The sequence below is a fragment of the Anolis carolinensis genome, chromosome 2 (genome assembly GCF_035594765.1).
Source record: "Anolis carolinensis isolate JA03-04 chromosome 2, rAnoCar3.1.pri, whole genome shotgun sequence".
Classification (NCBI taxonomy): Eukaryota; Metazoa; Chordata; class Lepidosauria; order Squamata; family Dactyloidae; genus Anolis; species Anolis carolinensis.
In genome coordinates, this window is record NC_085842.1 from 132943081 (window position 1) to 132963278 (window position 20198).

Consider the following 20198-nt stretch of genomic DNA (forward strand, 5'->3'; position numbering starts at 1 on the left):
CACTTGCCTAGTTTCCAATGTATCTCACAACCTCTGAGGATGCCTGCCATTGATGTGGGAGAAACTCCAGGAGAGAATGCTTCTGTAACATAGCCATACAGCCCGGAAAACTCACAGCAAACCAGTGATTCCAGCCATGAAAGCCTTTGCCAACCTATTTAAATTATTTAGAGATTAGCCAATGAAAAGCAAGTACCACCAGTGCCAATAGCATATCATGATGAGGCTTTTACTGATCCACTTTGCAAGTGGCCGCCAAAGTGCTTTTAGTAAATTACATGAACTCCCCGATAAAAAAAGATTATATCAAGGTCCCCCAGAGACCTATACTTCAAAACCACAACATGTAATTCCATAGTTGCTCAGAATATAACATAACAGGAAAAGGAATTGGAATATTATTGGAATGAAAAATGTCCATGGTCAACATTAGTGAGAGGAGCCATCTGGATACTCACAGATGTGTCACTTCATTTTTTAAAAATGTGCATGAGACAGCAAGCAGGACTTGTCACTGGTTTATTTAAACAAAGAAGCAATCTCTGCTAAAGAAACCAATCTCCCCTCCAAACCAACAAAGAGATGAAGTGCACTTGATTTGACTAATACATTTAAGGCAGGCTGATGGTGGCAGCAGATTCCTGACAGCTTACAGCTCAAGTATAAAAGGAGAAAGCATTTATTCCAGATCCGCTTGTGTTGCCCTCCAGTACAGTTCAAAGTTTAAGGTGTACCTCCATTTGTTCTCTCAGTTTGTATTTCTGAATCTAAGATTAGGATATAAAGAAGAAAAAATAGGGATTAATGTTAAGCATTTGCACACCTGTACATTTTTATAAATGTGTAAAAGAAAATGTATCTTCTCTTTGCAAGACTGCCCCTCCTGTATCCATTAACAGTGTTCGGCCTCAGCCCAAGGCAAGCATCTACTTGAGGCAGCCAAAAAATGGTCACCTTCACAAATAAGGGTTCCACACCTTCTTGAACTCCTGTGGGCTGGTCATGCTGGAAATACACCAGTGCAGTGTGCCAGATCTCAGTGATGATGGTAGTAGCAGAACCTAGGAACCTGGCCTCAGAACACCAGCCATTTATATCAGGCCATCACTATTTACGTCTCTCAAACAAAATGCCCTGTGTAATTTTGGTCATTGCATTTTCCAGGATTTGAAATGGTATCTGGTGCTTTAGATCTGAGCAGGTGCTTCACTCCTGCTTTCAGCGGCTGCTAAGTGCCTGGGAATGGGTAAGTACTGCTGAGCACAGGAGAAAGAGTGCTAGTAGCTGCTGGTAGTGGCAGCACCACCAAGCAAGAAGACCTGAGCCTGGCTTCACCTGCTGGCATTGCAACCACTTCCAGTCATGGGCACCTTTACCCTAAAGCAGCAGTTCTCAAAGTGTGCTCCATGGAGCCCTTGGAGCTCCGTGAAGCATACTGGGGGGCTCCACGGTTCCCTCCTCCTCCTCCCTCCTTTTCCCCCAAGCTTTACCTTTACATACTCACTTTTCTCTATTTTTGTCTCTGTTTAAAATTTTAGATTGAAAACTACTTCAGGTGCAATGAGTGCCTGCCCTCTTTTCCCCTGGAAAGTTGCTTCAATTTGATCCTCTGACATGGACCCAGTATTCTGTTGTCAAAATCACCTTTTTGTCTCTCTCGAATGCTAAACAAGCAAATGCAAGCTGTCACTCACCTTGCCAGAAACAGTGAGTGGGAATTTCTGCACAAACACAATGTACTTAGGGATCTTGAAATGAGCAATCTGTAACAGAAATGCCTATAGTTAGAACTGGGGCACTGTCCTACATGGCTTACTTTTAGTTTAAGGCAAGTAGCCCTCAAATTCAGAATACATAGTGAAACCTGATCTAAAGTTGGAAAGCACAAATGTCATACAAAAACTGATTCCAAAGAAACTCAAGTCACTGCCAATTTCTGAAATCTGGTTCTTTCTTATTTTGGAAATGGCAGGTGCAATTGTTCATCCAAATATTTATTTATGTATTTATTTATTTATTATTTCCATCATTTCTATCCCGCCTTTCTCACCCAAGGGGACTCAGGGCGGCTTACAGATCTGGCAGAATTCAATGCCAATACACCACAGTACAATAAAATAAAACAATTAAACAGTTAAAAGAAGTTAAACGAAATAATAATATACAACATACAAAATTTAAAACAATATAAAGTACTTGAACCATTCATCTGCAAAACTTTGTACATAAACCTTAATCCAGACCGAGTCGAAGCCAGCAGAACTTATTCTTTAAACGCTTGCGCGTACAGCCAGGTCTTCAATTTCTTTCTGAAACCCAAAAGGGATGGGACCTGCCAGATGTCACTAGGGAGGGAATTCCACAGCCAAGGAGCCATCACCGAGAAGGCCCTATCTCTCGTCCCCACCAGCCTTGCAAGGCAGGTGGGATCGAGAGCAGGGCCTCCCCAGTTGATCTTAGAGTTCTCGTAGGCTCATAGGAGGAGATACTACAGACAGGTAAGTTGGACCAGAATCGTTTAGGGCTTTGTAGGCCAAGGCCAGCATTTTGAATTGGGCTCGGTAGCATATTGGCAGCCAGTGGAGCTGATGCAACAGAGGAGTGGTATGCTCCCTGTACGCTGCTCCGGTTATAAGCCTGGCTGCTGCCCGTTGTACTAATTGAAGCTTCCGGGCCGTCTTCAAAGGCAGCCCCACGTAGAGAGCGTTGCAGTAGTCCAAACGGGATGTAACCAGAGCGTGGACCACGGTGGCCAGGTCAGACTTCCCAAGGTACGGGCACAGCTGGAGGACAAGTCTTAGTTGTGTGAAAGCACCCCTGGCCACCACCGAAACCTGGGGATCCAGGCTGAGCGATGAGTCCAGGAGAACCCCCAGACTGCAAACCTGTGTCCTCAGGGGGAGTGCGACCCCGTCCAACACAGGCTGTAACCCTATGCCCTGTTTGGCCTTATGACTGACCAGGAGGACCTCTGTCTTGTCTGGATTCATTTCAATTTGTTAATAATTTGTCAAATATTCTTACCTTCCCTTTGCAAAACTCCTTGATTTCTTCGGCCGTGCACTCCTTTCCAGCTTTCACTCGGACGGAAGCACAAATTTCCTCTCCCATTCGCTCATCTTTCACACCAACTACCTGAGTGAGAAATGGATCTTTGGCAGGACTGTCAAGTAGGTCTTTCTCCGCCTACAACTCAATGGCTTTTCTTGTTTCTCTGATGTCTACCATTGAGTAGGATACCTTAAATCAGGGGTCCCCAAACTAAGGCCCGGGGGCCGAATGCGGCCCTCCGAGGTCATTTACCTGGCCCCCGCCCTCAGTTTTATAATATAATATATTGTATATACATATAATATTGATAATAATATTATTATGTAATACAATATAACACTAATAATAATACCATATAATAATATTAATTATATATTCTATATTACATATAATATTACTAATAATATTACAGTATAGTGGTATAGTTCAATATAGTAATATATAATGCTAATATTGTGCTATGCTAATAATATAATATATTCTATGTACATATAATTTGTAAGCCACTGAGTCCCCTTTGGGGTGAGAAGGGCGTGATACAAATGTAGTAAATAAATGCAGTAAATAATAAATAAGTAAATAAATTTTAGACTTAGGCTCACCCAAAGTCTGAAATGACTTGAAGGCACACAACAACAACAACAACAACAATCCTAATTAACTTGACTATCTCATTGGCCAGAAGCAGGCCCATACTCTCCATTGAAATCCTGATAAATGTATGTTGAGTTAAAATTGTTTTTATTTTTAAATATTGTATTGTTCTTTCATTGTTCTTGTTGTTGTTGTTGTTTTTGCACTACAAATAAGACATGTGCAGTGTGCATCAGAATTTGTTTGTTTTTGTTTTTTCCAAATGATAATCCGGCCCCTCAACAGTCTGAAGGATTGTGGGCCGGCCCTCGGCTTAAAAAGTTTGGGGACCCCTGCCTTAAATCATATTGTGCTAAGTGTTCATCTAAGAATCTCCCCAAATCCCACTTCACCATCCTTCTTACCTGTACCTCCTGAATCTTAGGGTGGGTGTGCAGAAACTGTTCAAGCTCTGCAGGGTATATGTTCTCGCCTCCTCGGATAATCATGTCCTTGCAGCGACCTACAATCTTGCAGTAGCCGTACTCATCAAGAATAGCAATGTCCCTGCAATGATATCACAGCCATCCCATTCTGATGCCATCAGACTCCCCACTTAGATGTTGAGTATTTTCAAGTTATCATATCACAGCTAGTTCTCTGTACTTGCAAATGTGAGAAAGTATGAGCAGAACTCTATAACTTTGCCATGACAAAATACTAGACTCCGCAATGCTGTAAGACATGACATGGTAAGGCATCACATGGGACATGCTAGAGGACAAAGGCTCCTTTCACACACATCTAACAGCCCATATTTCATTTATAAAAACACGTGTCCCACTGTTCAGCCCTAATGAGCATGCCAAAAAGTAATTATGTAACAAGAAAGAAACACAAAAAAACCCAAATCTGTAAAAATAACAAAAATAAAGCTAAGTCTTAAAATGGATAAAGAAGAAATAAGATCTTCAATTACACATTAAATCCATTAAAAGTTAAGTAAGATAAAAATGTTTTCATTGCCTCGCTAACCGTCAGTAGGAATGTGGCAAGTCTTCTCTTTCAGGTCTTGTCACAGAAAAGACTTTGGCTGGATCCACAGTGCCATAACAGGATTATATGAATCTACACTGACATAAAATGCAGTTAAATGCAGTTAATCTGCATTCTGAAACTGCATTATATGGCAGTGTGTATCCATCCTGAATCTAATGAATCTCTGTCATGCTCTGCTAGATAAAACTATGCCTATATTGTCAGGATTAAAAACCTAATTTCAGCTCACACCCAAGCCATCATTATATCCAGAAAATGGTTAGCAATGTTTATAGTCTCCATGGTAGTAAGAGGTAATTTATTTACATCACTTTTACCCCACCCTTCAAACCCGTAGGAACTCAGGGCGGCTTACAACAGTCAGCAATTTACATTGCCCAGAACACATTCAATAAAACAATAACAAAATCAATAAACATTACAACAATACCACATCAATTAAATCTCTATTAAACTCTATTAAAACATGAATTATAAAATTTTAAAATTATTATTATTATTATTATTAAACTTTATTTGTACCCCGCTAGCATCTCCCGAAGGACTTGATGCGGCTTACAAAGGCCAAGGCCTCAACACAACAATATAACAATACAAACAAAGGCAAATTAAAAGAATTAAAACAGTATAAACCACAAGCAATAACAATACGCTAAAACACAATAGAACTGGGCTGGGCCAGAGTAATGGGTACAAGATTAAAAGTGCTGATGTGACAGGTGATATATAAGGCTTATAGGGCAAGTGCAGAGTGCGATATGCGATCTTAATTCTAATAAAGTGCTTATGGGACTTGGTATTGGAGATTTCCTATTAATCTCGGAAGGCACATTGGAACAGCCAGGTCTTCAAGTTCTTTCTGAAGACTGCCAATGTAGGGGCCTGTCTGAGATCCTTGGGGAGGGTGTTCCAGAGTCGGGGGGCCACCACGGAAAATGCATATGTAGTTGGATTTGTCCATTGACACCTTTCACATATGCCTTGATTCAAGCCATATCACCCCAGATATTTACTCCTCGAATGCTTGAGCACATAGCCAAGTCTTCACTGCTTTCCTAAAACCTAGGAGAGTCGGGGCTTGTCGAACACTACTGGGGAGGGCATTCCACAGCCGGGGAGCCACTATCAAGAAGGCCCTGTCCCTCGTTCCCACCAGCCAGGCCTGCGAGGCAGGTGGGATCGAGAGCAGGGCCTCTCCAGATGATCTTAACAACCTAGTTGGTTCATAGGAGGAGATACGTTTGGACAAGTTGTTTGGGCCAGAACCATTTAGGGCTTTATAGGTCAAAACCAGCACATCATCTTCAGACAAATGAGGTCAAAATGCTAGTCTCTCTCTCCCCTTCTCTCTCTCTCTCTCTCTCTCTCTCTCTCTCTCTCTCTCTCTCTCTCTCTCAAGCCTCTGTAAGATATTAAAGACTACAGGTGATAGACACTGAACACCCCAAATTATGATAACATGAAAATGATGTCCACAACCAAAATGACCCAGAGATATACAGTAGTATCCAGTGCTGCTGAAAGGCATGGCAGAACCAACAAGGACACATATCCTGTCTAGTTCCTGGAATAGATCATCCACCCTAGTGACCAAGGGCTGAACCCAAACTGGAAATCAATTTGTCCATATTGTTATTCTGGTGGGCATAAGCACAACTGAATCACTCAGAAGCAGACCAACAACCAGAAGGGGATCCTTGCAACCATCACCAGTTAACACTCTGGCAGCAGCGCTTTGTACCAACATAAAATTTCAAACACAAGTCAAAGGCTGCCCCATAAAGAGTGCATAACAATAAGCCAAACAGAATGTTATCAAGATGTGTGACACGGTGGTGAGACCAAGCATCTCAAGGCATAGCCCTATCATTTCCTATTAATGAAGTAACTCAACCCAATTAATCTCTATATACACATTTTAATTTATAAATTATTTTACTTGAATTTGTTTTCAGATAACTCTGAAGAGATTCCAGTTTGCTCAAAAAACATCCAGTAAATATATATGTATTATTCCAATTTAATTTGACTTCATGAAGAGTCACTAGATCATTCCTAAAAACTAACCGAATGTGCTTATGGCTTATTTCCCCACTTACCCAGTCTTATACCATTTCTCATCATCCATCACTTCATTGGTTTTTTGGGGATCTCCCCAGTATCCCAGCATTACACAGTAGCCCCGAATCTGAAGTTCTCCTGGTGTGTTGAGTGGGAGGATTTCCTCAGTTTCTGGATCTTCAATTTTTGCCTATAGCACAAATGATAAATAAACTTGAAGGAGGGGGCTGACCTGGATTATGTGAATGTATGTATGTGAGAGATGGGGGAGGAGGGGGTAGATGCAAAAACATGCTAGTTACACATGTGACAAGTCACCTCTGTGTGAGGGATAGCACATCCAACAGTCTCTGTTTTTTGAACAATATTGTCTTCAGGAAACCCCATGAAAGTAACAGGACTATTCTCTGTAGTTCCATAAGCAACCTGTGAAACACAAATGGAGAACAGTTGTCAAAGAAATGAAACTCAAGGGAAGTTACCAAAGTGTGAAATTAAACTTACATCAGCAGGCAGAAGTATATTAGGATAGCTACCAAATGGATGTGTGCTGTGTTCTTCCGCAGTATAGTTCATGTTATTGAGGTAAAATAAAAATATAGATAAATTCAGGTGTGTTAATATAATTTGTATATTTCACCCTTCTGGCACCATTTGGAATGGTGCAGGATTAAGTTTCCTTACAAGAACTGATATGAAGGTTGGTTGTGTCATAGGAGGAAAAGCTCAAGGAACAGGAAAAAAATTGTTCTCCCTTGTCTTGCTTATGGGTAACCCATAGACAGCTGGATTGACATTGTGAAGGAAAGTATGCAGGAATAAACAGGCCTTTAGTCTGATTCACAATCACTTTTTATATTTCTGCAAGTCACATTGGACAATTTATGCTCATCCAGGTATTGGTCTTCTGTGACTCCAATGACACCTCATCACTTTCTATGCCAAGTAGATGTTTTTCAGTTGCAGCCCAACATCAGGATGGTCATAGTAGCTCATCCATCATACATGGCACTACCAGAACCTTCTGAATCGCAGCTCCAATGTGGCTGAAGACGCCCGCTCGCAAATCCCGCAACAACAAACCAGGGATGAGCTTGCAGCACTGCCTAGTTTGGAAGAAGTCAGCAATGCCATCAGCCAACAAAAAATTAATAAAGCCAGTAGACATGACAGGATCGCTGCTGAAATCTTGAACATGAGAATCAAGAATAGGTCTCTTCAGCCACTGAAGAGTTGGTGTTGTCCATAGACACCTCCAAGGTCATGTGGCCGCCATGACTTCATGGACTGCTGTTACTTTCCTGCTGGAGCAATACCTATTGATCTACTCATATTTGCATTGTTTCAAACTGCTAGGTTGGCAGAAGCTGAGGCTAACAGCGGGAGGATCAATTCAATGGACAAATATTACAAGTCTAGGCTCTGAGATAGATGCATTTCTTTGGTAGCTAAAATAAGTTTTGCTTATCATTTGCATGTTAGTACAAAGTTTGGAGAAATTCTTCTTTGGTTTGAAGGAGGCTATCGAGAAGATAATCACATGACTGGATGAAAATAATTTTCAACCACAACTATTTAACAAGTGGGTCACCTCATTCAGTGGACTGACCAGGAATCATTTTAAGTATTTCAACCTTAGAGTTTATTTTTGGGGACAAGTGTGTCTTTCTTGGGGAATTCTGAGCCTTTGGCTAAACTGGGAATAAGAAACATCTTAGCAGGAGTGCTTGGTCCTGAATGCTGCACAAACCCTCTTCTTGGTAATATTGTTCAAACATCAGCCAGTATAGCTTACAGTACATAATGTCTCTAAAACTGGATGAAATAAACATGTTTGGAGTTTTTGTAAGTGGCAATTTCTTGGAGGCACCTTGATTTAGTGGGCAAAGCCATTCCTTGGGAGGCCAGAATTCTATTTTTGGTTCTGCCACTGTGTATTTGTGCTAAGAGAAAATTCACTCCTGATGATGTTGTATGTATTTCACATAGTTGCATTTTTCTGTGTGAAGGGACACTCTCTACCTATCAGTTTATGATGCAGCACAACAGAATAAAAGGTAGATTCACTTCTGAATTATTCTATGATACAATAATGAGGCAAATTGCTAGCTGCGATAGGACCATAGTGCTACTGCCCAGATATTGCTGTTATTTGAAAAAGAAATGTCAATTTCCCAAAAAGTCACATTTTGCTTCCAAAATTCAAGAATTTCCTCACAAATTCCCAGCTTTTTCAATCCACACTCCAGGAGATAATGGTGGCATTTTGCTGCTTGAGGCAAAAGACAAGATGGCACCCCCTCCCATTCCATTCAAACACAGTTGTATAGACAAGCAGCAAAACAGTATTTCAAAACTGGTGGTGGAAGAGAACGTTTGCCATCCCTAAGTTCCATTGCACAGCTTCATCCTTCAGGTTTTCATCGTCCCTTATTGCCCTCCAGCATCTTCTACCTGAAACAACTGCTTCAACTTGCTAATGAAGACTGGTGTTGATCCAAGAACATATATTTAAAGATGTGATGCACAAAACATATTAAGATGTAGTAAGGAGGAGGCTAAGGACACAGGTCTCTGTGAGTAGCTATGACCTATACAGAGATATACACACACCATTCATCTACCCCTAATGATGGGCTAAGATCAAAGAAATGGGGTAGGTCAATCAATGCGTCTGTGCCTCTCTATACTAATGATAGTGGCAACACAGGCCTGCTCCCTGACACTGTTCACTAGCATATGCCACATCATGGTATGAATTAAAGTTGGACAACAGGAATTGTGGGCAAAGAGGTAATTCTGACATCTCTGTTGCACAGAAAAGCTTCTGTGAAGTTTAACAATTCTTGAGTCAAGAGAGAGTCTGCTTGATAGCAAACACTAATGAGAGATATAAATGAATAAACTTCAGACCACAAGGGTTCTGTCTCTATTACTCAATCAAGTATTCAATCATCACCTATAATAGAGAAAGCATATGAACCTCTTTTCCCAAAGTCAATATTAGTATTGTAGTCAATAACTTGTGCTCCCCCTTTTTGCTATAAAACAGAAGTTAACCTTTACTACCAGACCTGTATTATGTCAGTCAGCCACAAATAACATTTATATTAAGAGTCCCCTTTAAAGTCCATTCAAAATACCAGGAAGAAAATCAAGCAACATTGGCTTAAGGGAAAAGGGTAAAACTGGCCAGAAAACAAGGGTAGTTTTTCAACTTCAAAGCAATGTCACAAACACTGGGGAATAAAATAATAAACCAAAGGAAGTACTTAGGAATGAAGGAGCCAGTTGCCGATCCCTGTCCCTCTTTGCCCTGTGGGATGGATTTAATTATACTTCTAATATTGAGTATTTTGTCTAGACTTGAAATCAACACCAATGTTCTTTCCAAACCCTCCCTTGGCAACTTGCTCCCAGTTTCCCAGCACTTTTGTCCTCATGTGGTTGGAACTAGCTGGCCCAGAACTGTGTCAGTTTAGGGTGTGTGTGCAAGACCCTAGTGTAAGGCCATTCTTGTCCTAAGCTGGAAAGGACTAATTTCAATTTCGGAAGATAGTTCTTGTAGATCTAGCAATACTCAGCTTCTACAAAGGCTAGGAGAATTCAAGACTCCAATGGCACTATGTCATCTGACCTGGAAAATGCTCCTCTTAATATCTGTCACGCCCAGGCAGCGGAGCACTAAGAACCAAACACGGAGACCAATTATAATCTAATATCTTTATTAAGGAAATATTATAGTAGAATAAAAACAAGTGTGAAATGTAGTCCAGCAATAGACCTTTCAAAGAAGGTCAAATATAGTCCAGAAATATATTGTCCAATATATTATATTAGAGTTCAAAGTTGTAATCCCAAAACCGAAACACACTCTACTTTCAAGCCGTAGAGTAGGGAAACGTCCAAAATGTTTCTAAGGTTCAAAGTAAGTCCAAAGCAAGAACTGGAGACAAGGTTAGATACTTGAGACAAAATCCAAGGCTGGAAACAAGACGAGATAGTCCATGAAAACTTGACAAGGCAAGGCAAGGGAAGGCAAGGCAAGGGAACTGAAGTTGCAGACTTAAAACGCACTCCCCACTAGGCTGGAACTGAAGTTATTCCTGAAGCTGATCTGTTGACTCCGCACGGATTCCCCTGTGTGGGGAACTTTTAAGAGCTTCAATCTTCCTGAAAAGCAGGTGTCCAGAGCTTCCTTTCCCAAGGGAAAGAGAAGCGAAACACATCTTCCTGCAGCTGCGTTCCTCCCTGCAAATTCCCAGGAGAAACTTAGCCAATTAACGTCTTGTTTGGCTGCTAATCTGAGGCTTCTCCTTGATAGTTCTTTCTGGCCCCGACTCGCAGCATAGGATTCTCTTCTCGCAAAGGGAGGAGAGGCACTGGGAGAAACTTGTTCAAGGTCCATTTTAATGAGGTCCTGGTTAGAATCGTCAACAACAGGCATCTGGAAAAAATCCATCTCCTGCTGAGACGGCAGAAAACCCATGTTTTCGTCATCATTATCCATGATGGCGCTAGGATCAGAACTCTGAGGCCCATGAGACATCACAATATCTGAAGGGGAACACATGTTCTGTTTATCTGTGGCTGGGCTACTGAGCCAATAAGATTGCTTCATACTCTCAGACTATTCTCCAGGCTCAGCAAAGAGCGGGGTAGGGGACACAAAGCATCTGTAAGCAATGCTTTTTTTTTGTCTCTCCAATAGAGATGAGTTGGGCCTCTTATGTCTGCATAGCATGCAGCATAGCCTCTGGGAAACAGCCAACCACTAAGACAGTAGACGCCCCTATCCAATGGTCTTTCTGGCACTGCTGTTGTTTTTCAGACCCTCTGCAGACTACTGGCACTGCTGTGGTGTCTGCCTATTCACTCTGGACTGCCATGTGGGGAAGACTGGGCGCCTTAAGACTCCTTCTTTTACTTAGGTTGCATGAGCAGCTGAAACACAGTGTACTCTCTCCCTTCTGGGAGCACTTTATACTTAATCAGTTAATTCCAATTTTAGTGCTCTTTTAGAAGAAAAACACTTTTATTTTCTGGAGAAGCTCTGTCTCCATGGCTTCACAAATAGCATATGAAGGCACTCCTCTAACCACACTGAACAACCTCAATGTTACCCATGGCTGCTTTGGACCAGGACCCACCAAGTGACATCAGATATATTCTGAGAATTATGCCCAGAGTTATCTTGAGAGTAACCTGGCCCTAGGTTTCAATTTGAGCTAAACTATGCTTTTGCAAGGGGGGAAAGGATGGGATTGACGACATTTGTGGATCACAGTATTTAAATGAGCAATGAGACGTAGGATGTGAATGTGTGTTCTCAGCAAAAAATGGGAAAATAATGTGCAGAGTACGCAAAATTTAATTGATTAATCCACAGGCCAAATAAATCTGACAAAGACATTTGTAATGAGATTACACAGCCCTAGAAATAATACATGATGTGGTTTATCCAAACAGAATTTGTATCATCAGATTGTTTCAAGAAAAGCAAACTTGATGGGTCTTCCAAGAGCAGAGGCAATGGCACTATCATCTTGTGTACCATGTGGGAAATGCCAATACATTCAACCTGGCCAGACCACAGAAGATCCGGGGCTGTTTTTCCAAACTGCTGAAAACCAACCTCCAGTTATTTTTTTGGCTTCAATGGCTTGTAGCTAATACTCTTTCCAGAATGATTAGCATTCTTGTGGTACATAAGTATTTCTCCAGCTTCACTTGTGTTTTAGAAGAAGTGCTGCTTGGCAGCCATGACAGAGAGGCATGTGACATTAACCTGTGATTTTATCAATGCCCTCAGAAATATCTTCCTGAGTAATTAATCCAATTCTCTGAAAGTGAGAGAGAGGCCCCCATGTAGAGCCCAGAGGGACAAGACCCCCCTTGCTAAATGGACAGCGAGAGCTATATGGGCAGGAGAAGAAACTATAAAGCTGGGGTGATTTGAGGGTTGGTCTCTATTAATAAAGCAAAAGCAGAGCCAATAAGGGTAGAAAGACTAGTTTTAATTCAGGCATACATATAACATGTTTTGTATAACCAATCCACAAACATAACTTGAATCACCTTGAGTCCCATCCAGGGTTGTGAAAGGCGGGGTAGAAGTACCGTAAATAAATAAATACCTTTTGGCAGATGCCAGATGTGGGTTGTAAAGCTCCTATACATCCATTATAAAGATTGGCATTACTGTTTTCATGCAACCAATGTAGGAGCCCATGGTGAGGAATTCATGGAGTGGCTGATAACAATTTCTGGAAGGTGACACTTTGCCCAGTCTTTCTTTACAACTATGGCTGCTAAATTATGATGGCCTTAAGTTGGACATAGGGGGCCCCTGGTGGCACAGTGTGTTAAAGCGCTGAGCTGCTGAACTTGCGGACCAAAAGGTCCCAGGTTCAAATCCCGGGAGCGGAATGAGCGCCCCCTGTTAGCCCCAGCTCCTGCCAACCTAGCAGTTCAAAAACATGCAAATGTGAGTAGATCAATAGGTTCTGCTCCAGCGGGAAGGTAACAGCGCTCCATGCAGTCATACCGGCCACATGACCTGGAGATGTCTATGGACAACACCGGCTCTTTGGCTTAGAAATGGAGATGAGCACCAACCCCCAGAGTCGCTCACGACTGGACTTAACGTCAGGGGAAACCTTTACCTTTACCAAGTTGGACATACCTTACCACAACTCACTTTTTTTCATCACTGCATCACAAAATTGCTTCCAGATCCACATTGTGAGCAGTGCAGTCTTCACTCTCATGGCCATTTCCATGATGTTGGAGAGCAGGAGAATGAGCAGGGGGGATATCCAAATATTCATCAGTAAGGATGCACTGTGACAAAATCTCTGCAAGCCTTCAGGGAATCATGCAGATTATGACTTTGCAGTATGTCCAACTAAACTGAAATAGCTGAACATGTTCTAGCTGACTTACACTACTTTCCAACATGGAAATGGCCATGCTGAAAGGGACTGCACTGCTTACAAAGTGGGAGTTGGTGGGTAGCATTGGGAGACATAGCTACAGAAATATAACTATGTGATACAGATAGATCTCCCAATATAGGACTTGGGCAATATTTATGCTGTTCTGAAAAATTGTATATTTATTTGCTCACTGCACAAGGCCCTCTATGAAGTAGGAAGGAGGGGAATCTGGCCTAGGTAAATAATTAGCCACTTGAGTCACACACTTTGTTCAGTAGCAAACGTTTGCTGAACTGTTAGTCAATTAAGAAAGGGGGATTGCAAGATAATCCTGCCTCTTTTGAGATGTCCTACTGGCCTTCTCCCTAAGGCATCTCCATGTTGAGGGACTGAATAGCAGCCCAATAAATTGTGGGACCTCTTGCCCTGGAGTAGAAAAAGCATGGACACTGGGGCCATTGTCACTTGCCGACCACATGCCACCCAGGAGACACTGGCATGAACTAGGCAAACTGTACGGACCTATGAGAAGCACTGCTGGCTCTTTGCCCAGTTTTTACTTGTCCCCAGTACAGAACTGTGAAATGTAGTATGCAAACACTAAACCCTGTCAGCACACCACAAAGACTTTTAGATACAAACAGCAGAGAAGCCAAAGATCCTCTATCAGAAGCAAAATTATGTTCAGATAGAGGAAACCTATTGGCTCCCAACCATTTTCAGAAGTCAGTCCCCTGAAGCAAATGTGAAGCTCAAACTTGTCAAAAGAACTAATTTTCCTTTTGTTCAAGTGACCATGGACATGGAAGTGGGGTTCTGCAAGTAATACTCCCTCCAGCCCATGTGTATTAATAGATGGATGTATACGGCTACTGGTAAACCACAGTATTGCCATGGGGTGACATTACACACAGCACAATAGATATAAAAATCTCTCTGTCTCGTTGTTGTTGTTGTAATGTACCTACAAGTTGCAATGAAGAATTGTAATGCTATGATTCCATCTTTGCTTTTCTGGCTGCATTCTACAAAATAATGCACTTTGCAGTTTGTCAGAGTCACCATAGGAGCCCTCCCCGTCTGTGGATTCCAGATATTATAGTAAAATGCTTGATCCCATAAGATTCATGCAAGCCTGTAGTAGGGGGGTGGGGAGGGTATGAGTGAACTGCCCCCATTTTCAGGTTACAAAAAACCCCACCCTGGTTTATTCATGATTTTTCACTGGTTAATCAACTCCCCATGCTAAGTCTATGAGAAGAAAAATTAGACTTCCTCTAGAACTGCAAAGTACTATCTCAAGCAAATTTTGATAATTTATTCACATGATAATTACCCACCTTTCCGCCAATTTACATTGCAATCGCAGCAGTAGACGACATAGTGGAAGCGGCCAAGTTTTGATGTTGCGGGTGAGTAATTAACATTTTTGACATGAAGACAACATAATCCACTGAAACTGACATCAGAATCAGATTCCTCAGGTTAAACTTCATTAAAAAACCTTAAGTTTAAATACGATTTACGATGTTTCTAGGTATATAACAACTATATGTTTGCTTTAAAAGTTTATACTTTAACTTCCCCTAAACTATCAAGTATTTTTTAATACCAGATTAAAGGTATTTTATATAGTTTCTACAAATGTAGTAATAAGTGTGGGCCTTAGAGCTTGATTTTTTAGATATTTCAATTTAAAGTGAAAATATATGTGTAAGAGATCTTTCAAAATGCTGTATCTCTGATTCTAATTAATTTTTTTTGCGAAATTTGAACACTGTTGTAGATTTTATTATGTAGTTTCATTTGTTTTTAACCCCGTGTTATTATCTTTAAAAATTTTCGAAATACTATTTTAAGACTCTGAAAGTATTCAAGTCACTGCTCTCTTGCTCTTTCCCTTTTAGAGCTCTCTCTTGTGTCCACCTTATTGCTCCTCCCACTGGGGTATAAAAGGCAGGAAAGCAGCTGTGGGTCATTCCAAATGCAGCTGTCTTACTGTGCAATTACCTGCGAGCTTGAGATGCTGTTCTGGGACTTAAAACCCTGTTAGTTGCTGTTAGTGTTTCCTTTCATCCATATAACTCCAGAAAATGCCTAAAGGTCTGTCAAAGCAACTGAACGTTTTTAAGTTCATAGCAAAAAAAGAAAAAGCCAAATATTGAAGACCAAGAAAGCAGCAGGTTGAGAACCATTGCAGCAGCTGATACTGATGAAGACCCCAGAACATGCACACCTGGATTGCAGGTGAAAATTGAGGAAACTGAGGTGTCCACCACTGGTTCATTCTGCCAAAGAAACCATGGAACAGAAGCAAAAACAAAACGCTGTGTCATTCTTAGACCTTGGACTTTATATAGACAAGACTGTTTCTGATGACTAAGTGAAAACACAATTAATACAAAATCCACAGACTCCATTGCCAAGGTACGTACTTCCTGTGGATAAGATGGGGCATCCAAGTTTTCAACCCAAATGGTTCAAACAGAATTTCCTGGTTAGGTTACTTATTTCATGTACAAGATGCACTCTAAGTACTGTGTGGTGTTTGGAGGAGACATTGGGGGTAAAGGTGGTCATTAGGAGCTTGGTTCATTAGTGGCTAAACCATTTGTGTAAAGGAGAGATGCAATACAAGTCTTCAATGGACACTTGTACTTGGCTGAAAACTTCTTGCTAATTCACAGTAGAAAACGTTTTGATGTAACCCACCATCATGATAAAAGAAAAAAGAAGGAAACAGAAACAATGCTTTTCATACCACGAGTCTGGAGCCCTTATTTGGCAACCATTTATGAATCCAGAGAGAAAATCCTCCAGACTTCCTGTTGCTTCTGCACCCTCCAATGGCCAAAACCAAAATGGAACAAGAATGAAGATGGTGGTAATCTTATTTATTTAATTTACAGTATTTATATTCCGCCCTTCTCACCCTGAAGGGGACTCAGGGTGGATTACAATGAACATATATATGGCAAACATTCAATGCCATCAGACAAACAACATACAGTATAGGCACACACAGAGGCAGTTTTAACATTTCCAGCTTCTTGAAGGTATGCTCGATTCCGGCCACAGGGGGAGCTGTTGCTTCATCATCCACAAGTGACACTGTACTTCCTTATTCCTTTCCACGTGCTGATGGCAATTTTTTTATGGTGGTGTAAATTAAATTAGCCTCCCGCATAAAGTGTACCTAAATTTCCCAGTTGACAGATGTAACTGTCTTTCGGGCTGCTTAGGTAAACAGCAAGCCCGGCTATTTAATGGTTGGGGGCTTAACCTGACCCGGGCTTCAAACTCATGACCTCTCAGTCAGTAGTGATTTATTGCAGCTGATTACTAGCCAGCTGTGCTACAGCCCGGCCCTTAGATCAACTCATGCTGGAGTTGTGGTGAATTTATGCCAATGGAGAAAGGGTGATGTTTGCACATTACTTATCTTTGAAAGTTGGGTTGCTGACCTGAAAGCTGCCAGGTTCGAATCCCACCTGGGGAGAGTGTGGATGAGCTCCCTCTATCAGCTCCAGCTCCATGCGGGGACATGAGAGAAGCCTCCCACAAGGATGGTAAAAACATCAAAACATCCGGGCGTCCCCTGGGCAACGTCCTTGCAGACGGCCAATTCTCTCACTCCAGAAGCAACTCTGGTTGCTCCTGACACGAAAAAAAAAATTACTTATCTGAGCTTTGTAAAATTTCACATGGCAATTTGTAGCTTGTGCATGCATGATACCACACGTGGAGCTGTATGAAAAATGTCACTTAATCTCAGGGTATCAGAAGTAAATGTGATAACTGTTAAAAGAACAATGGTTTGGATGCTGGGATGTGGTTCATCAGGTCTATATTTAATCAGGCACAAAGAAATGAAAGCACAAGAACTCAGAAGAGATCAGAAGAGAGAGCTTAGCAGGCCAGAAATTTAGTGGAGGCTGAGTATACATACAAGAGGCAGAGAAACCATGTATATAACATGCTGGCCAAAATTTCAAGCAGACAAAGCACCAAAACGAATAGTGAGAAAGAACATAAGATACTCCAAGAAACTGAGAGTCCGGACAAGTCAAACAAAAAGGGCGAATGAGTGATCTGGACTGAAACCCCATCATCATTTAAAATTGATTGTTCTGGTTAGGCCTGATGAGAACTGCTGTTCAAGAACTTCTCATGAGCCAGACATTGCCCCCCCCCCCCACACACACACACTAATGGAAGAGAACAAGCAGCACACGTAGGCCTGGGCTGCATACCATAACCACTATAGGGGTGGGCATCTCAGTAGTGGGACTTCTATATCCTGACATGGGAAGAATTAAAAATATTACATAGTTCCTTTGCCAAAATGCTGACTGAAAAATTATACAACACATACACCATTATTATTATTATTTTTAAACAACTCCAGTCCAAAGTCCCTTTGAAATATACCTCTGCAAAACAGAGGCTTGGTCACTGCCAGCCAGTTTGCATAACATCACACAGCGCATGCTCAGCAACACCTCCTCCCAACAATGGAAAAAACCAGGCATCTCTATGAATAATCTTTCCTCTGTGCTCTAAGTCAGTCTTTGGATTTTCTCTCTTTCTTGAGACTGTCTCACCTCCGTAAACACCCCAATCTGCCGAGCTTCATAGCCAGCTTCAGCAGTGGAAGCCTCAATAGGCTCACAGTTAAATGTCCTCAGCTCTTAGCTGTTTGCTGCAGCCAGCACCTGGCGGAAGACCAGCTCAAAATGTTCCATCTCCAGCCTCAACCTCCTTCCTGCTCTCTCTCCCATTAGCCTTCCACTCCAAATGATACAAAAGACTGAGACTTGTAGCTCTTGATTTTTCTCTGTCATCATTCTTGATTTCCACCTCTAGTGCTTCTTTTGACCGGGGGGGGGGGGGGGGATGGATTCAATAGCTGTTCCTAGAGTGCCTGATTAGGTGATATCATTTGCTGGGCATATTATAAACACATAGACTCCCTGCTTTTCTAGTTTATTACCCAATGAAATTCTGCTCTTTGAGCTAATTTTTCAATACCAGAGATACAATGTGCCTCATTCTCTGATTCAGCTGGCATTTTATATTTTCCTCTTCTCCTTACTCACTGGCCTAGTTTCTACATCAGCAGATATAAAAATGGGTGATATTAGTACTAAGGTGATCAACTTTCAGCCATGAAAATAAGGGAGATTTTGTTGCGACACATTTTGCACATTTTTAGCAGCACGGTACCACTCCAGCAAATGTTCATAAAATTTATAATATTAAACAGATGAATTACTTTACATTGTATGTAATATATATAGGGTACAAAGATTTACAATTTTTAATTCCACATTATGACCTGTATATTATATCCAGTGTAAGCAGTGGGCCAGGCGTACTACACTTAGCTAGAATCTCCAGAAGGGGAAAGGGCAAGGAGAGTTTGAGAGGGGGGGGGGGGAGTAAACACATCCCTACATCAGGCTCAGAAGGTGAGAAGTCATGCATCCTGCTCGGGAGGGAGCTTTTCTCAATTCTACCATCCCTGCCCAGGACAAGGTGCCATCCTCCATGCTTTCTCCCTCCTCCCTGCCTCCTCCCTGCCCTCCTAGCTTAACTCTCTGCTGTAATGTGTCTAAGATGGAAGTCCTTTGATGCTTGATTTGGTCCAAAATGCAGCCATCAGTATAAAAATGGAACTGACAAACTGGTATGAAATTTTCTGCACTAGTTACCAAATTCTTTCTGGGTTTAGTTTATAGTGCTGATTGGGACTTGTAAAGACTGAAATTTTTTAGAACCAGGGTATCTTAAGACTTATCTCCAAGAATACGAAAATGCTTATGTCTTAAAAAAACAGCCTTTCTGTTGTGACACAAAATAATGTGTAAACCTACTCAATGGTATTCACCTAGTCTCTGATTTCTCCTTCCAGTAGGCGTTTTGAAACAGTGCATCAATCTTTAACTCTTACTTCAGAACCATGGAAATGAATGGGATTTCTTAAGCACCACTAAGATAAATCTTACTGATTCTAATCGGTCTACTTTGGTTGAAACAAAACTGGATTTAGCACTGTAGTCACTTTGTCCTTCCTTTCTAATAAAGGTAGACTCAACATGTGCTAGATTAACAAAAATCTCAATTATTATCATCATCTCACTCCAACATGTATATGACAGGTTACAGTTTTTGCACACTGATATTCTATAGCATCACAATCTTCCTTGGACATTGTCCTCTTATCTTCAAACACTCCTCTTTCCCAGGAGCATGTTCCCCTCCCTTGCTCTGAATTCCCCAGGAGGGTTTTTTGATGATCAAGAAAAGATCTTGAGAACATGGCAGGGGGTGCAGAATATGGGAAGGTTCCTTCTCTCCATTTCACTAAAGGAAACTGTCCAATTTGTGGTAGATGTTGGCTGGATATTATCCCGTGTTATGTAACAGCCAAAATGAATGGAAGGCTTATCTAAAATTATTGTGCTTTGTTACAATAGTATTTTCTTATAATAACAACATATTAGAAAAAAATAC

General features: G+C 41.4%; 1 protein-coding gene across 5 annotated transcripts in view; it reads right to left on the reverse strand.

Annotated features, from left to right (window-relative positions):
• Window positions 1-502: 502 nt before the first annotated feature.
• The window catches only part of acsf2 (acyl-CoA synthetase family member 2), a 62699-nt gene continuing 43003 nt past the window's right edge, over window positions 503-20198 (reverse strand). For 3 of the 5 annotated variants that reach the window (XM_008104509.3, XM_016991366.2, XM_062970578.1), the window contains 6 exons: window positions 7063-7170; window positions 6783-6934; window positions 4050-4191; window positions 3025-3135; window positions 1695-1763; window positions 503-767 (listed from right to left, as the gene is read on the reverse strand). In XM_008104509.3, the coding sequence (XP_008102716.2) occupies window positions 717-767; window positions 1695-1763; window positions 3025-3135; window positions 4050-4191; window positions 6783-6934; window positions 7063-7170 (633 nt within the window). In that variant the 3' untranslated portion in view covers window positions 503-716. Of the gene's footprint in view, window positions 768-1694; window positions 1764-3024; window positions 3241-3981; window positions 4192-6782; window positions 6935-7062; window positions 7171-20198 lie in introns of those variants that run through there. The other 2 variants (XM_062970576.1, XM_062970577.1) reach the window with 2 other exon arrangements.